This window comes from Monodon monoceros, unplaced genomic scaffold (genome assembly GCF_005190385.1).
Source record: "Monodon monoceros isolate NGI ecotype Baffin Bay Population unplaced genomic scaffold, NGI_Narwhal_1 Super_Scaffold_6, whole genome shotgun sequence".
Classification (NCBI taxonomy): Eukaryota; Metazoa; Chordata; class Mammalia; order Artiodactyla; family Monodontidae; genus Monodon; species Monodon monoceros.
In genome coordinates, this window is record NW_021703783.1 from 97,988,131 (window position 1) to 98,003,455 (window position 15,325).

The window sequence follows — 15,325 nt, forward strand, 5'->3', positions numbered from 1 at the left end:
CAGCCATCCACCCACCCATCTACCCACCCATCTACCCATCCATCCATCCATCCATCCATCCACCCACCCATTGATCCATCCATCCACCCGCCCATCCATCCATCCATCCATCTGCCCACCTACCCTCCACTCAACATTTACTTGGACACATGCCCTGCTGCTCTCAGTCGAGTACGGTGAAGTTCCAGAGGCCTGCTGGGCCTGGTCTGTCCGAGCCTTTGCCCTCAAGGAACTGAGTCATATGGTAAAATCATATAAAGGCCCTGAGGGTGACCGCGCTGTGGAGACAGCATAAGGAACCACACACCTCCCCAGAATGTGGCTCTGGAAAGAGAACACCCGAACCGAAGCCTTGGCCTCCGGGAGGGCCTCTCCTGGAAATCCTGCCTCTGTCTCCCGGGGAGGGGCCATGCCAGTGGATCAGGACCTGGGAGCCAGCTCTTTCCTCACCCCCAGTCCCAGCTTCAGCCCAGCAGTGTCCCTTCTGTCGCTGAGACCCTTGGCGGGGCAGGTGAGTGTAGGGGGCGGAGGAGAATCTCCTCTTTAATCACCTTTCTGAATTGATGAAGACTGAAGAGACACTTTTGCCTCTAAAAGTCCATAAATCTCAGGTCCAGAGTACTTGACGGTGATCCTTTAAGATTCCTGAAAACAAAAGGAAAGTGTCCTAACGCCAGGCGATTTACAGCCCGGGTCTTACTGGAATCAGGAGGTAAAAGCCCTGCCGTGCAGTTAGTTCATTAGTTTTGAACAGTTTCCAGGAAGAAGCTTGCATTTTGAACCTCACCGTCGGGGCACTTGTCCTGTAGCTCAGTGGACGGTGTCCCCCTGGAGGGATGTTTACGCAGCGCGCAGTGTCTGGGGAGCAGGGGCTTGAATCACAGAGCCGGGCCTGGGGAGCCTGGGGTCCCTTCCCTGCCACCGTGTCCGCAGGGTCCCCTCGGCCCCGCGTGCTCTCTGCTGTGCGTTCTGGGCCTGCACGCGCAGGAAGGGCCCTGGCTGGAGGAACCTGCCCAGGGCTCAGTCCCTGGGGCCTGGCAGAGACCAGGGAGGAGGCATGGGGGGCCTCGGCATCCAGGAGGCACGGGAGAGCCTCGCGGCTCACTGCCCCGACGCGTCCTCCTCCTTTCACGTGTGTCCTGCTCCACGGGGGGCCCTGGCCTCCCGCCAGAGTCAGCCCTTTAGTCGGAGTGCCCCATCACTCCTGGTCAGGCCAGATGCCCCTGGACGGAGGGTCTCAGGGCATCGTGTACTTGGAGGGATGGGAGGCGCAAACCTTCCGCCAGCACCCAGGGTAAGGGTGTTCTAAAATGTCGCTGCCTTTGGCTTCTTTTGTAGAAAAAGAGCCCGAACCACCCAAATCCCCATCCCTCCCCCTCCCCGCAACCTTCCTGAGCCGAGGTCAGAGCCTTGCACCAGGGCTGCCAGAGGCCCTCGGTGGAGCTGCGCATTGTAAGTGAGCTGTAAGGGGACATTTGTGACCCCAGAGTTCCTCTCCCAGAGTTTGTCTACTTATCCCAGAAGGTTCTTTCCCCTTCTCCTGAGGGGAAAAGGCCCTTTCGCCTGCAGCATAAAGGCAAGTGGGGGGTGAAGGGCGGAGTAAGGCAGCTTCTGCTCACCCAGGGCCCACCAGCCCCACCTTCCAGGCACCGCTGGGGGGCTCAGGAGGTGATGGCAGCCGGGAGGGGCCCCCAGGGAGGTGAGCCGCAGGTGCAGGGGAGCCTCGTGCCCACCAGCCAGTGCCCTTCCTCGGGACCTCCTTCTTGGTCCCGTGGACGTAGCCTGACCGGCACATGGGCCCCTACACGCTCAGCTCCTGCAGACTCTGGAGCGCACGGGCCACTGCAGGGGGACGCGTGCAGGTGCCCAGACACGACTTCAGTGGCTGAGATCCTGGGCCTTGGAGTCAGGGGATCGGAGCATTTGGTGCAGCTGAAGCCCTGCTGTGTAGACGGGGGTTGTACGGGAACTGCGGGGGAAGGGGCGCGGACATGGTAGGCGCACACCAGCCGTGGGCTCTGTGCATTTGCCCCGTTCTCCCAGCAGCACCACGAGGTCAGCGCTGTCGTCGTCCCATTTACAGCTGGGCCGGGTGAGGCACCCAGCTCACCCCCTAGCGAGGGCAGCGCTGGTGGATGGCACGGGCGGCCTGGCCCCAGAGCCTCCACTCACGCCCCCTGCCGAAGGGCGGCTCGGGCGGGCTGGGGAGGTGTGGTCCCTCTGCCGAGGGCCAGAGTCGTCGCTGACGCCGCCAGATGACGGCTGGGCCCTTCACACAGGCCTGAGCCAGGGAGCCGGGGGACACCTAGCAGGGAGGCCTTCACCTGCCCCAGCTCGCTGTGAATTCACTTGTTCAAAGTTTCAAAAGTCTATAAACGTCTCAGCAAGTTATCGGATTGTTGGCAAACTGATTCTAAAGCTCATAGGAAGGAGGCAGAAGACCCAGATGGCCCAGACAATATTGGCAAAGAGCAAAGATGGAGGCTGACGCTGCCCAGCATCCACATGGACTGTGAGGCTACAGACATCAAGATGTTACGTGACGCACGTTCGTGTGCCCGACGCGCAGTGAGGCCAGACAAACCAAGACGTCGGCGTTTGGAGCGAAGAGAGGTTTATTTCAGGGCCACACAGCGAAAACGGGTGGCTCGTGCTCAAAACAACTCCAAAAACCCAAACTCCCCAAAGGGTTTTCAGCAAAGCGTGTTCAAAGGCCAGGTGAGGGAGGGTGTGGTTGCAGGGTGTGTGGCAAAAGAAGAGACACGTAGACCACTGGAACGTAACAGAGAGCCCGGAAATAGGCCCCGTAAACGTAGTCAGCGGGCCTTTGACGAGGGGGCAAAGGCAACACAACGGAGCAGAGGTGGCCTCTTAGCACGTGGTGCTGGAACAGCAGGCCATCCCCGTGCAGAAAACTGAGTCCAGACACGGACCTGCCACCTTCGCTAGATGAACCCAGCGTGGATCACAGACCCACATTTGAGACGCAGAACTTACGAAGCTGCTGGAAGTCGACCTAGGAGACAACCTGGGTGGCCGTGGACACGGTGATGCCTTTTTAGCTGCAACACCAAAGACGCGATCCTGGTAAGCTGGGCTTACTCAAATGAAATCTTCTGCTCTGTGAAGGACAGTGTCAAGGGCGTGAGAAGACAGAGCACAGAGTCGGGGGGGAAGTATTTGCAAAACGTGTCTGGCAAAGGGCTGTTATCCATGTAAAATGCCCCTTTCGTGCCTCCAGGCTCCTCCCAGGAGCCCACCAGGAGGGCCTGAGTGGCTTTGAGTCCACTTGCCACCCTCAGAGGCGATTGTATGCACGCGCGGTGCTCTCACGCCCCCGTGGTCCTGGGCACTCTCCCCACATCTCACAGGGTGGCCCCAGCACACGCTGGCATGAAAGCGGGCCTTGCGGGCTGAGCCACGCTGCGCATTTTCCCTCCCGGCCTCCCAGGCAGCGGGAAAATCAATGTGAGAACATACTTGAACAGCTCGGGAAATTTAATCGGTTTTACAATGTGTATGACAATGAAAATATCATTTTGCTGGTGAGTCTGTGAAACCAGCTCTGCTCCAAGTCGATACTACCAGAGGTCCGGGTGCAGCCTCTGCGCGTGTGGCTCACTGTCGTGGAACATCCTGGTTCCATGGGACCAGCTGTGGCCCTGCTGGCAGCCTTTCTCCCCGGTGGGCGAAAGTCTCATGTCTCAGCTGTCATCTGGCCTGAGAGCCTTCCTGGGGACTGGGCGAGTTCACCAAGGTGTTGTGCCTGGAGGTGTTGGTGGTCCCCGGTGGCCTTCCTGGAAGACCCCCACCTCCCTGGGGTTGAGGAGGACCCTGAGCTCGTGGGAGCCATAAGGCCACTATGTGGTGGCTTTCCCAGCGGTCTGTCTCTCTGAGCTTAGCCACTTGCAGAAGGAAAGAGCAGTGTCTCCACTGGCCAGCCCCGGGGCTCCTGGGCCCCCTGGCTGTTTCGGGGCAGGCTGAAGAGTGGTCGGGGCCCCGAGCGTCCCCATCAGGCTGGCCCTGAGGCAGCCCACCTCATGGGACCCTGTTGTCCCCTGTCCTGCCGGCCGGTGGCCTTTTCCTGTCTCCTCGGCCATCTGCCAGCTGTGACTGCGTGCCGGCCGCTGGAGGGCGCCCTGCTCCAGAGCCCGGGGCTCTGTTATCTTCCCCTGAGGAGTGCGGGAGTCCCATCTGCAGACCCTGGAGATAAGTGTCTCCTTTAGGGCCTTTCTCGGGAAGGAAGATGCCCCCGCCGTCCCCCAGGGGCCCTGGGCCGGCCCGCAGCACATCTCGGCGCTCAGTTTGGGTGGCCGGGGATGGGCTCTTGGGGTGCACGCGGGACCTGACGGTCGTGGGACGTGCCAGGGGACACCCTTGGAGGAGGAGCTGAATGTTGTTGTCTCTCAAGGGGAGAGCGGCCTGGGTGGGCTTGGAGCCGAACCAGAGCCAAGCCGCAAGGACCCCAGCCTGCGGGTCTGGGCTGTAGGGCCAGCACCAGCGCCAGCTGTTCGGTGGCTTGTGGAGAGCAGGGTCGCTGGGGGACGGTTTTCCTTTTCAAGACGAAGCCGGTGTTGCGGCCGTGCTGGTGATGGATTTGGGGTGGGCTGGGAAACCAGGGGGCCCCGCGGTCATCCACCAAAGGGTGGTGGTGGGCTGGGCTGGGGTGCCAGCGAGGCAGGGCGGGAGGGCCCAGGGAGCCGGGGTGGGCTGGACCCGGGAGGGAGGGCTCGGTCCTGGGAGCAGGGGTCTTACTGCTGTGGCGAGGGCACCGTGTGTGCGGGCTACGTGCCCCCGTCTGTGGAGGGAGGGGGAGGGAGGGGACATGTTTAGTTTGGGAGCCCTTACATGGTCGTGTGATGGCAAGCGGCATACAAGTGCAGAGGGGTGCAGGCAGCCACAGGACATGCAAGGACGGGGTTCAGGGACAGCTGGGGATGGGGACATGGGTGCGGGTGACCCTGGCTCCAGGGAGGGTGGCCCCCGGCCCTGAGACACCTGGCAGGGGGAGGGTTCACCAAGGAGACTGGCAGGATGGCCGAGGGGATGGGCAGTGAACTGCAGGCAAGGTGGGGCAAGGAGGTTTCAGGAAGGGGGGGTCAATAGGGAGGACCGGCACTGGGGGGACACTGGACATGGGGAGAGGGCCACATGTGGGGAGCCACATGGGCTGGCACTGCCGGGCTGACACCGTCCCTGCCCCAGAGCCCGGCAGGGTAGCCCCTGGGGACGTGGGAGACTGTGGGAGCTGCCGCTAGCCTGTGCAGGCAGCACCCCCAGGGCTGGGGGGCGGGTTCAGACGGCAGCCTGCAGCAGTCCCCCCACCCCCGGCCGCCTCCCTCCCATGACCCCCTTCTCTGATTTCTCGGGGAGGGGGGGGTAACAGCTGGCGCCACCTCCAGGCTCCCGAGCCTTCTGCACGGCGCCTTCCCTCTGCAAGCTTGGAAGGGGCGTCTCTGCTGCATGTAGATAAACACGGGCCTGGGGCCTTACCCCCGTAAGTGGGTGTCCTTCCCGACCGGGCGTTCTCGAGGCGCCTCCATGGACAGCATCTCCATCTCTCCATCGCACCCCGTCTGCGACCAGCCGCCTGGCCCTCCAGCCCACGAAGCGGAGAGGTCCCCGCGGGATGGAGCCGGCTGTAACTGCCGTGCCAGGATTTTAAATATCCTCTGTGTGCTGATCAAACGCCTCTCAGCCGTGCGTATGAAACGCAGAGCTCGCTCGATTGGGGCACTCATGTCAAGCTTGTGTTTTCAGTACCCAAAGGTGTTTTCTCTTTAGAATTCCTTTTTTGGCAAAGAAATATGAAATTAATTGCAAGGAAAGCGCACCTCCCAGGGTCCTCAGAAGATCGCTCTCTGCGGTGTCACCTTCCATATCCAACCTTCTGGAGGGCTGTCACCAGCCAGTGGGTCAGCCTGGCAGCTGGCCGTCCATCCCAGCCGGCTGTCACCGTCCTTCTATTTTTAGCCCTGGTTTGGTCCAGAACTTGACAAGATTTTCAAACTAATAACTGGATTGTCAAAGCAATCAGCTGTCACAGGACCATCTGGGAGGGAGGGGAGAGGGAGGGAGGCAGGAAGCAGCCCCAGGGCGCCCAGCACGGCCCTGATGGCCTCCAGCTGCCCAGCCCCTCCCGGAAGGTGTTAGGACCCGAGCCTCCCCCCCTCCCCGCCCCCTAAGACAGCAGGGGCTCTGTCTTCCTGGACGCCGGGGTCCGAATCTGGTGGGGACGCAGGACTGGACGTGGCGAGTCGGGCGCCCGAGCGAGCATCTGCCTGGGAGGAGCAGCGAGCCGGGCGGACTGACCTTTGCAGGGCCGCCTTCATGTCTGCTGAGCGTCAGGTTGAGTTCTGTATTCTTTGATCTCCTGGCTAAAGGGCATCGAGTGTGATAGGTTAAAAATAAGGGAAATAAGGGTGAACTTTTCATAGGTAATTTTCATACTAGGGCCTCTGGGGCCCTCCTGGGGCTGGGGCTGGTGCAGGGGGGGTGTGCCAGTGGAGCGGGACAGGGCCTTTGGAGCATCATAGCCCTGTTCGCCCCCAACATCCTTCTGCCCACCCAGGGGGCTTCCCGAGGTCTTATCCTCTGGTCAGCTCTCAGCTCTAGGAGGAAGGACCAGGTCTGAGCCTCAGCTGTCTGACCTCCAGCCCAGGGCTGCCGGGTCCCAAGGAGGCATCCCTTTAAGCGTTGGGGGGAGAGCAGGGGGGCACATTTGAGGGGGGCAGTCGCCTCTGAGCATGTGGCCTCTCAGAGAGGCAGGGTCTTGCAGAGGTCAGGCTCAGGGCTCAGGTGGGTAGCCCTGGGGGAAGCAGCCCTCCCGGCGCCAGGCGTGAACTGAGCAGTCAATAAGATTCCTGGGGTCCCAGATTCCTCTTTCCCAGGTGGAGCGTGTGGGAGCCCCGGGATTGGTCGTAGACACGGGGGGGGGGGGGGGGGGGAGCCCTGGGATTGGTCGTAGACACGGGGGTGGGGGAGCCCCGGGATTGGTTGGAAGGTCAGCGTGTAGCCTGGTGCTTGGCGCAAAGTGAACTCTGGGCCCAGGGCAGCTCGTGGTTGACCACTGACTCGAGGGACGGCCCTGGGACCTTCTCTGAGTGGTGACCCCCGAGGTTCATGTTTGTCCTTGCCTGTAGCATGCCCTTGCCTGTAGCAGCCGTCGCCACGCAGGGGACAGAGCCCGGCCTGTTCCTGCAGACGCCATCGTGTGGCCCAGGGCAGGGTCCCGTCTCCTCACGCCGACGGGAAGGTCCTGGCTGAGGGAGCAGACAGTGGGTGGAGGCGTAGAAAGGAGAGAGCCGCGGGCTGGATGATCATGCGTGACTCCAGGACCATGTGCCAGACGCACGCCAGCTTCCCGACTCATGGTGCCGTGCCCGCCCTGTCCCCCACCCCCGGGGGTGCCCAGGGAGGCCCGGCCAGAGCCCCCGGACCATCAGAATTGCCCGGCAACCGGCTGCTGTCTGCGCTGCCGGCAGTCGCCGCAAACCCGCTTCAGTGTAATTTAATCTCGGCTCCTTTTTTTCTTCTCTTTTACACATGTACTGACCAAGAACAGGTATTTTATGTTGAATGTGGATTCAAGCCCCAGCAGCCCCTGCCCAGGCAGGAACACAAATGACCTGGCCTTGCACCGGCTGCCAGGCACTGGGTTTGGGCCTGGACCGTGACCTTTGACCTTTGGAGGAGACTCGCCTGAGTGGGCAGGGGGGTGGGAGGCTGGCCACGCGGGCCCAGACCAGCATATCCGCCCACAGAGGGCAGGCCTGGGCGCAGGTGCCACGCAGATTCCAGCCGCGGCTGCTCTGTGTGACCACCACTCTCGTCGTCTGAGGTCCTGGTAGCCGGGGCCACGGCCACAACCACGACGAGGGTGGTGACGACCATGGTGGCAGTTCCCGTGTGCCGGGCGTCCTGCTGAGCTTGTGTGCGCTGGGTCCTCAGGTCCTCAGCACAGCCCTGGCAGGAGCTGCCCGGCACCTCTGAGGTGGTGACGCCCCAGGGCCCGCCGGGTGTCAGTGGGATGATGGTGACATGGAGATGATGGACCACAGGGCCACTCCTGCACTGAGCGTGGCTGAGTCACTGCCCCTCGGACCCTCCCGGCCTGGAGGTCACTCCTGTCACTGTCCTCGCCCGGCAGACGGAGCCTTGGCTTCCAGAGTTCCCAGCCACCTGCGCTCTGACGTTGCCCAGCCTCGCGGGGACAGACACACCTGCTGCACAGGCGCCGAGCCACCCAGGCCCTGGGCCAGGCTTCCTGCCTCCCCCGCCTCCGTCTCCTCGCCTGGAAAGCTGAGGATGTGGGAGAAATGCCCGAGGCCCCAGCCTTGCCCACCCCAGCCTGCATGTCCCCATGGCGTCCCCACGTGGCACCCAGGGCCACCCTTCCGCGGCCGGTTGGGGCTCCGCAGCGGCAGGTTTGCTGGCCAAGCTGCACAAGTTGCCGGAACATGGTGGAGTGAATTAGACCAATTAGCCTGTCACCTGCCCGTGTCAGCACGGGGCTTGCTGTTTTGTCTTCTCAGTTAAGGAGAGAAAATACTCAGAGTTCGCATCTGGGCCTTCAGCCCCATCGTGATTAATTCACTCGTCTCTGCGCGTGGCCAGGCTGTAAACTCCCGGCTTCGGTGTGCTCTCCCACGGGCGCGGAGCCGGCCTTGACCTGGAGCCTTGGGGTGAGTCCTGTGCCTGAGGGTTTGCAGAAGGGAGCGTGGCCGGCACCGTCGTGGCTGCTGCCCCGGAGCAGGGGGCTGTGCTGGGTGTAATCAAAGCAGCACTGTCCGCTGGAGAGGAGCGCCCGCCACGAGCGAGAGCTTCTGGGAGCCTCGCAGAAAGGGGAAAACCAGTGAGATTCATATTTTATTTAACCCAGTACATCTGTAACGTCACCTTCAACCTGTGATCGATATTACAGTTAAGGAACATTTCGCAAACTTTTGTTCAGACCAAGTATCTGAGGTCTGGAGTGTGATCTACCCACATCTCCACCGAGACCCCCGTAGCGGGGGGGACAGACGGGGGCCGCGTCGAGAGCCGCCAGCCGGTCTCGCCTGGCCGGACCCCTGCGCGGAGCGGAGCGTTGTTTGCCGCCTAATCCTTTGTCTGGCCCCCGAGGGCAGAGCTGGCCATGTGACGGCGCGTGTGCCCTGACGCAGAGGCAGGTGGGGTGAGGGGACCTGTCTGCCTTGCACCCAGAGCTGCTCTTCCTTAATCGACTGTTTGGGGCCGTTTTGATGACACGCAGTGCCTTTTGTACCAGACGCCAGAATTGGACGATCCGGTCCACAGGCAGTCCTTCAAGTCCCCTCAAAAGGGTCCCATGCGGCTCCCCAGTCGGGGTCCTAGCCACGGCCCGTAGGTTGACACGTGTGGTGTCTTTCCTTCCTCAAGATGCCGGCGCTGCCTCCTCTGAGCTGCTGTCCAGGGAGGATTCCATTTCGTCTTAAGCTTGTTTGCCAAAGTCCCTGGCGTTTCCCACAGATAGGAATTTATGGGCACCGATGCCACTACTGCTGCCGTGACGATCAGCCACCGCCGCGAACAGTGACTGAAGACTAGCTGAGTGATAGCGGCCGCAGGTGGCACTGACCCTGTGCTTTTTATATCCTGGCGCAAATTAACAACCAGAGAGGGAGGCGCGCTACCGTCCCCATTTACAGATGAGGAAACCGAGGCACAGAGAGCCAGGAGACCGGCGCGGCTGAGTGGTGCAGGGCTGGATTCGAGCCCCGCGTTCAGCATCCTTTACAAGTGTGCGTACCTTTAGCCGACTGTGCCCTAGTGACTGTTCACAGGTCGGCACCGTGTGCTGTGTGCTTCATGTCGGGGACGTGGGGGCACGTGGACCTGTTGATGTCACAGAGGAGACAGATCACCCCATGACGTCGGTGATGACACCAAGGATGTGCTTCCAGGGTTCTGTGGGGTCGTGATGGGGGTGTGCTGGGCTTGGACCTGCCTCCTCTGTGTCTGGCTGAGTGTGGCCTTACTGCTGGGCTCACAGGAGCCTCACAGGGGCCAACCAGACAGAGAACGTGGGGTCCTGAGAGGGGACCCCTGCCCACCTTCCTGGACGCCGCTGTGTCACCATTTCATCCTTCCTGGGAGGGACGAAAGAGATAGAGATAGTCATACTTTGCAGATGGTAACGTGATTCCTCTCTCTGGAAAAATGAAACTCTTTTGGCAAGAAGTCCCCAAAGCCGGAAACATTATTCACTCTTTAACGTTGGAAGGCTCACCTCTTGGAACCTACCCAGAGGCGAAAGTCAGAGCGGGAAGGACTCTGTGGAAAAGATGTCCCCGGCAATAGCCCAGCTCAGGGCCCCGCCCTTCACCCTGCCGCCCCGCTCCCCCCACTGCCGTCAGCCGCACCACAACGCCTGCAGGGCTACCTGTGGCCGGGGTGGTGTTGGCGGGGCCTCCGCAGGGGACTGCCTGGTAAAAGGGACCACCAGCCACGATCCACATGCTCGCGAGGTGACATCCAGAGTGTCCAGAGGACAGTCAGATCGCTCATCATACCGAGACCCCAGGCAACCTGAGATTCGGGGCCGCTGCCCTCTGCAGGGCCGGGTGCTGCGGGCCTCCAGACTCCGGGGTGACCGTGACCTTGCTGGGGGCTGAGAACAGCAGGCCTCCAGGCTGCGCAGCGGGGACGGCACCATCGCTACGGTCCCTCCCGGCCACCGCGGACAGCACATGCCAGCATGGGAGGGCACGGTGACACAGGCCGATGGAGGGGGTGGGATGCCCCGGGCCGTGGCTTTGTTGCCGTGGTGGCATCTCGTGGACACGGGAAGAAAAGAACCACGGGGATGCGACTTGTCTTTGATTCCTCACAACCTCAGTGTTGTGAGCAAACCTTCCTTTAACTTTTATTCTGCAGACGTGGTCACAGCACTGTTTACAGAGAAGTTAAGATTAAAAACGGAATTGCCCTCGCGGGCTGCTGGACCGGGCCCTCCCTGCCACCATCGCAGGGGATGGCGGGTCCCCTGGGGTGTGACCCAGTGACAGCATCGTGACCGATGGCCCTTTTCCTGAATGATGTGGCTAATAGATGTGCCGTGGCTCCCAGGTCGAAGGTGTCGCTGCCTAGCTCGTAAATAAGACAGGCCTTTTTTAAAAAAAATCTGCATTTAAGGGCATGTTCGGCTGTGTCCCCTGCCTCTCGTAAAGGTCACCCGGACAGGTTTTTCCTTCTTTAACATTGCAGGCTGCGGCCCACCAGGCATTTCTATTCTCTCTCCGTCCACTGAACCTGGGGGACTAAATTAGATTCTGAAATTGAGTACGCAGTAGAGTTGCTGAGTTACCGCAATGGGAGGGTATTGCTTCTCACCTTGCAGGTAGCGAGGTCATGATAATATGAAGCGAAGTGGATTAAAAATAAAATCAAAGGTATTTATTTACGACCTGCTCAGAATTGGACTGGCGTCCGTGTAAGCTGCATCTAATGGTGAAAGACAGCAGACTGATGTCGATACGTCCCCAGGGACGTTCTGCCAGTGAAGTTTGCTCCATGAATTCAATTTAAAGGCCCCCAGAAAGTGTCCAAAATGCAAAAGGAAATGAGACCGAGGAAGGGAAAGCAGCAACAGGGAAGCCGCACTGGCAGAGAGTCCTGACGCGTGGCTCTCCACTGGGGAGTGGGGAGAGGGCCGTGCGCTGCGGGGGGGCGTCGTGAGGACAGCAGGCCGGGTACAGGCCTCCGCATCGCCGAGCGCCAGGCACTGGTGGCCCCAGTGGGAGCTGGGACCCTTGTCTCGATGGGGAACCCGGGGCCCCGAGGTGGTCAGCGGCTGGTCCACCAGCCGGGAGGCAGCACAGCCAGCACCTGAGCCCAGGCCTGGCTTCTGGGTCTGAGCCCCGAGCGCCCCCCGCGGCTGGGCATCCCCGCCCAGATGGCCCTGGGCCCCAGAGTGCCGGGAGGCCGGGGGCGTGCGTGCAGCCCGGCTGTGTCGCGGTGCTGGCGCTGCCCTCCACGTCCCAGCAGGCCTGGGAGCCTCCCGGGGGGCCTCCTCCTGGCTGCAGGGCGTGGGGCCCTCGGGCTCAAGCTGGGAGGGGACACGATTCTCAGGGGCTCGGCGGCCCCCCAGGCTCACCCCGCCGTGACCCTGTGCATTTCCTCAGGGCTCCTCCCGCGGGGCCCCTGCCCGACACAGCTGGCTGCCCCGTCTGACCCAGGCTGTCTCTCTCCCCCCAGGAGCTGCTGCTCTTCCTCCAGAACCTGCCCACAGCCCACTGGGGCGACGAAGACGTCAGTCTGCTGCTGGCCGAGGCCTACCGCCTCAAGTTTGTCTTCGCGGACGCCCCCAATCACTACAAGAAATGAGCCCGGGCCCACCGCCGTGGCCTCCCCGCCCCGGGCAGCACACCCCACTGCCGGCCGGCTGAAGGCCACGGCCAAGGAGAGGCCTTGCTGGAGCGGCTGGCCGGGACGTGGTCCAGGGCCTGGCGAGGGCCAGGCGGCCTCTGTTTTCTGAGATACCAAAGAGAGCCAGGGAGGGTCCCGGCCACGCGGGGCCAGAGAGGGGCCGGGCGTCCCCCTCTCCCGACCCTGGAGCATCCTTGCCAAACGCCCACCTCGTGGAGCCCCCAGCCGGGGCGGCCTGAGAGGCAGACCCTCTCCGAGTGGCCTGCTGTCCGGGTGCCAGGGGCAGAGGGAGGTGGCAGCCATCTCCTTACCTACTTGGAAATGTAAAAATTCTATTCTGTTGAGTGAAAGAGAATAAAACGTAGACAAAGTCACAAGTGAAACGTTGCACTAACCTATGAAATCTCTGCTCTCCCAGGCCTCTGACAGCAGGCGGATTTCTGTAACTTCGTCACTTTAGCTTTGCCGCGTACTTGCTCCCTCGGCTTAAACGTGGCTGGAAGGCAGACGGCGAGCCTGGGGAGCCTCCGGCTGCAGCAGCTGGGAGCAGAGTGCGGCCTCTAGAAATTGCCTTACTTTCCATCCATGACCTCTGGAAACAGAGAACCGCCCTGGCTGGTCTGTCGAGGAGGCTGCGCGGGCAGGAGCCCTTCCGCTGGGTGGTGCGGGGCGTCGGGCGGACGCTCAGCCGCCAGCCACAGCCTCGCTCGCCTGGGCCACCTGGACAGGTGGGTCCAGACGCTCCAGCTCTGTGATCGGAGCCGTGAAGGGCTCCGCTGCTGCACCTGCACCCACACCGCGGGGGCCAAGTGGCCCGCGCCCCTCTGCTTGCTGCGTCTCCGGGTGTGTTGTGGACTTGATCGCTGCTGCTGGGTGTTGGTCGCTGGGGCCGTGAGCCCAGCTGCAGAAGGTGCCAGACCCGCCCTGACCTGGGCTCTGCCGGGGCCCGTCCTGCTTCCCCCACATTGCCCGCCCCGGCCAGAGAGCACCTGTCACGGGCCTGTCGCCCGTGGTGACGTGGACACCCCCGTGGAGCTCTAGGCCACAGCCACAGCCTCTGAGCCCTGAGCCCAGGACAGGCTCCTGACCTCTGCCCCAGACTTTCATCCACGCGCAGGCATCTCTTCCCACCACCTGCCAGCCCTCCCGGGGCAGCCCCGCCACCACCCATCTTGGCACAGCTCAGGTGCCAGGTCGCTGCCCAGAGGCTGTGCAGCCGAGGATCAAAGTACACAGTTGCACGTGTGTGATGCTGTGCGTTCCTTATTTTTGGCTCGTTACATGTGCGTGGAAATCAGCACAAAATACTGGGCAAATGTCAGAAGCCCCCAGATCAGCGGAGGGACCTGCTTGCCTTAGAGCAGACGGAGATCACCCCTACTGGCCGGTCCCTGCCCCCCACCCTGGCATCAGGGGTTCCTCCCGGCGCAAGGCCCCCGTGGCCCGCTGCTGCTTTCCTGCCGGGCGTCCAGTTCCACGAAGGCCCGTCCTGCTTAGACCGCGGGCACTGCCCGCCGCGGCTCGGGTAGTCTGTGCAGCCCAGATGCTGGGGACACGAAAGTTGTCCCCTGGAGGCAGTTGACGTTTCACATAGGAAGCATCTACGAAGTTCGGTGAGGCCCTGTGCGTGTTTCCATGTGTATGTAAACCTGGAACTGAACGCAAGGGGTGTTGACGGGGTCCTTGGAACCTGAGCCAATCCGTCTGAAGTGATCAGAGGCTGTTCTGTCTGGAATACAATGTGCGAAACACGGAATAAAGATGCAATGAAAATCCAGCCTTGGCCTTTGATTCAGGGGCTCTCCTGAAGGAACAGGGTGCCCTGGCCGGGTGCTGGGTCACTGTTGGCTGTCTGGTCTGAGACCGGGGGAGAGCTGAGAGCCAGGGGCACTGGCCCAGCCCTACAGCAGCCTCTGGACGGTCCGAGTTCTGGGCCTTTCCATACAGGCCGTCTGCAGCGTGCCAGGCCTGGCGTTGGGTGCGGCACCCGCAGTCTTGCTGAAGCCCATCAGGGCCTCGTGGGGACCTGAAGGTGCAGGCGCGCCAGACTCAGACTCGAGCTGAACCCCAAGCCCAGGCTGCACCGGCTGGGGGTCAGGATCCAGGCCGGCCCGGGACAGGAGGGGCCTCCCCATCTGGCCACGGTCTGTCAAGCGTCTACTTGGGGCAGGCACCCGGGTCTGGGGCCCACTCCTCCCCACTCCTAGGACCCAGGACACGCCCATCTAACCTGACCCCCAGCCCGGGGTGTCCAGGCCCCTCCTCAGCCAGCCCCCATCCTCCCGGTTTCTCAGGGCTGCTTTCGTGGTGCTCTGTCCTCTGGGCACCCGCGTCTGCCCTTCCCCCCCCCGACCCCCCACGCTGGGGGCCCCGCAGGGCAGCGCTTCGCTCTCTGCCGTCTTGGGATGAGGTTCCGTCCCCATGGGTGGGCTGGAGCCCCCCGGGCGGTGGGGGGTGGTCTGTTTACCTCTCCTCCCCGCACGAGCCTGCGTCAAGCTGGGCGGACCCTCGCAGACCCCCGGTGCCGGCTCGAGGCCACAGAGTGGAGACACGCTGCCCACCCCCGTCGCCACAGTCAGGAGGCGGGAGATGCCAGGCTCCAGGTCTCAGCTCAGCAGCTGGTGACGGCTGTCATTTGCTGTCACTGTTTGTTGGTGTTTGTGGCCCAGCGGTTTGCTCCTCAGGCCCGCTTTGGGGTCCGCGAGCCCCCAGGGGTGGCCCAAAGCCCAGGGGTCCGAGACGAGCCCCTCTGCGTCTCGCCCTGCCTGGCACTAGGAGGGGCCCTGCCTGTGGGCCCCACGGCTGAGACGGAAGAGCTGGAGGCCGGGCCCTGGGGAGTTCTGGTGCCAGGGAGGGTGGGGCTCTGGGCGTGGAGGCCGGAGAGGTTTGAGCGATTTGTGCTTTTGGAGGGACTCACGGCGGGTGGGGGGCGGGCAGG

General features: G+C 62.4%; 1 protein-coding gene across 1 annotated transcript in view; it reads left to right on the top strand.

Moving 5' to 3' along the window:
• Nucleotides 1–14,143, top strand: part of TBC1D22A (TBC1 domain family member 22A) — a 316,922-nt gene extending 302,779 nt beyond the window's left edge. The window contains exon 13 of the mRNA XM_029205055.1: nucleotides 12,217–14,143. Coding sequence (XP_029060888.1) covers nucleotides 12,217–12,345 — 129 coding nt within the window. The 3' untranslated portion in view covers nucleotides 12,346–14,143. The remainder of the gene's footprint in view (nucleotides 1–12,216) is intronic.
• Nucleotides 14,144–15,325: the final 1,182 nt, after the last annotated feature.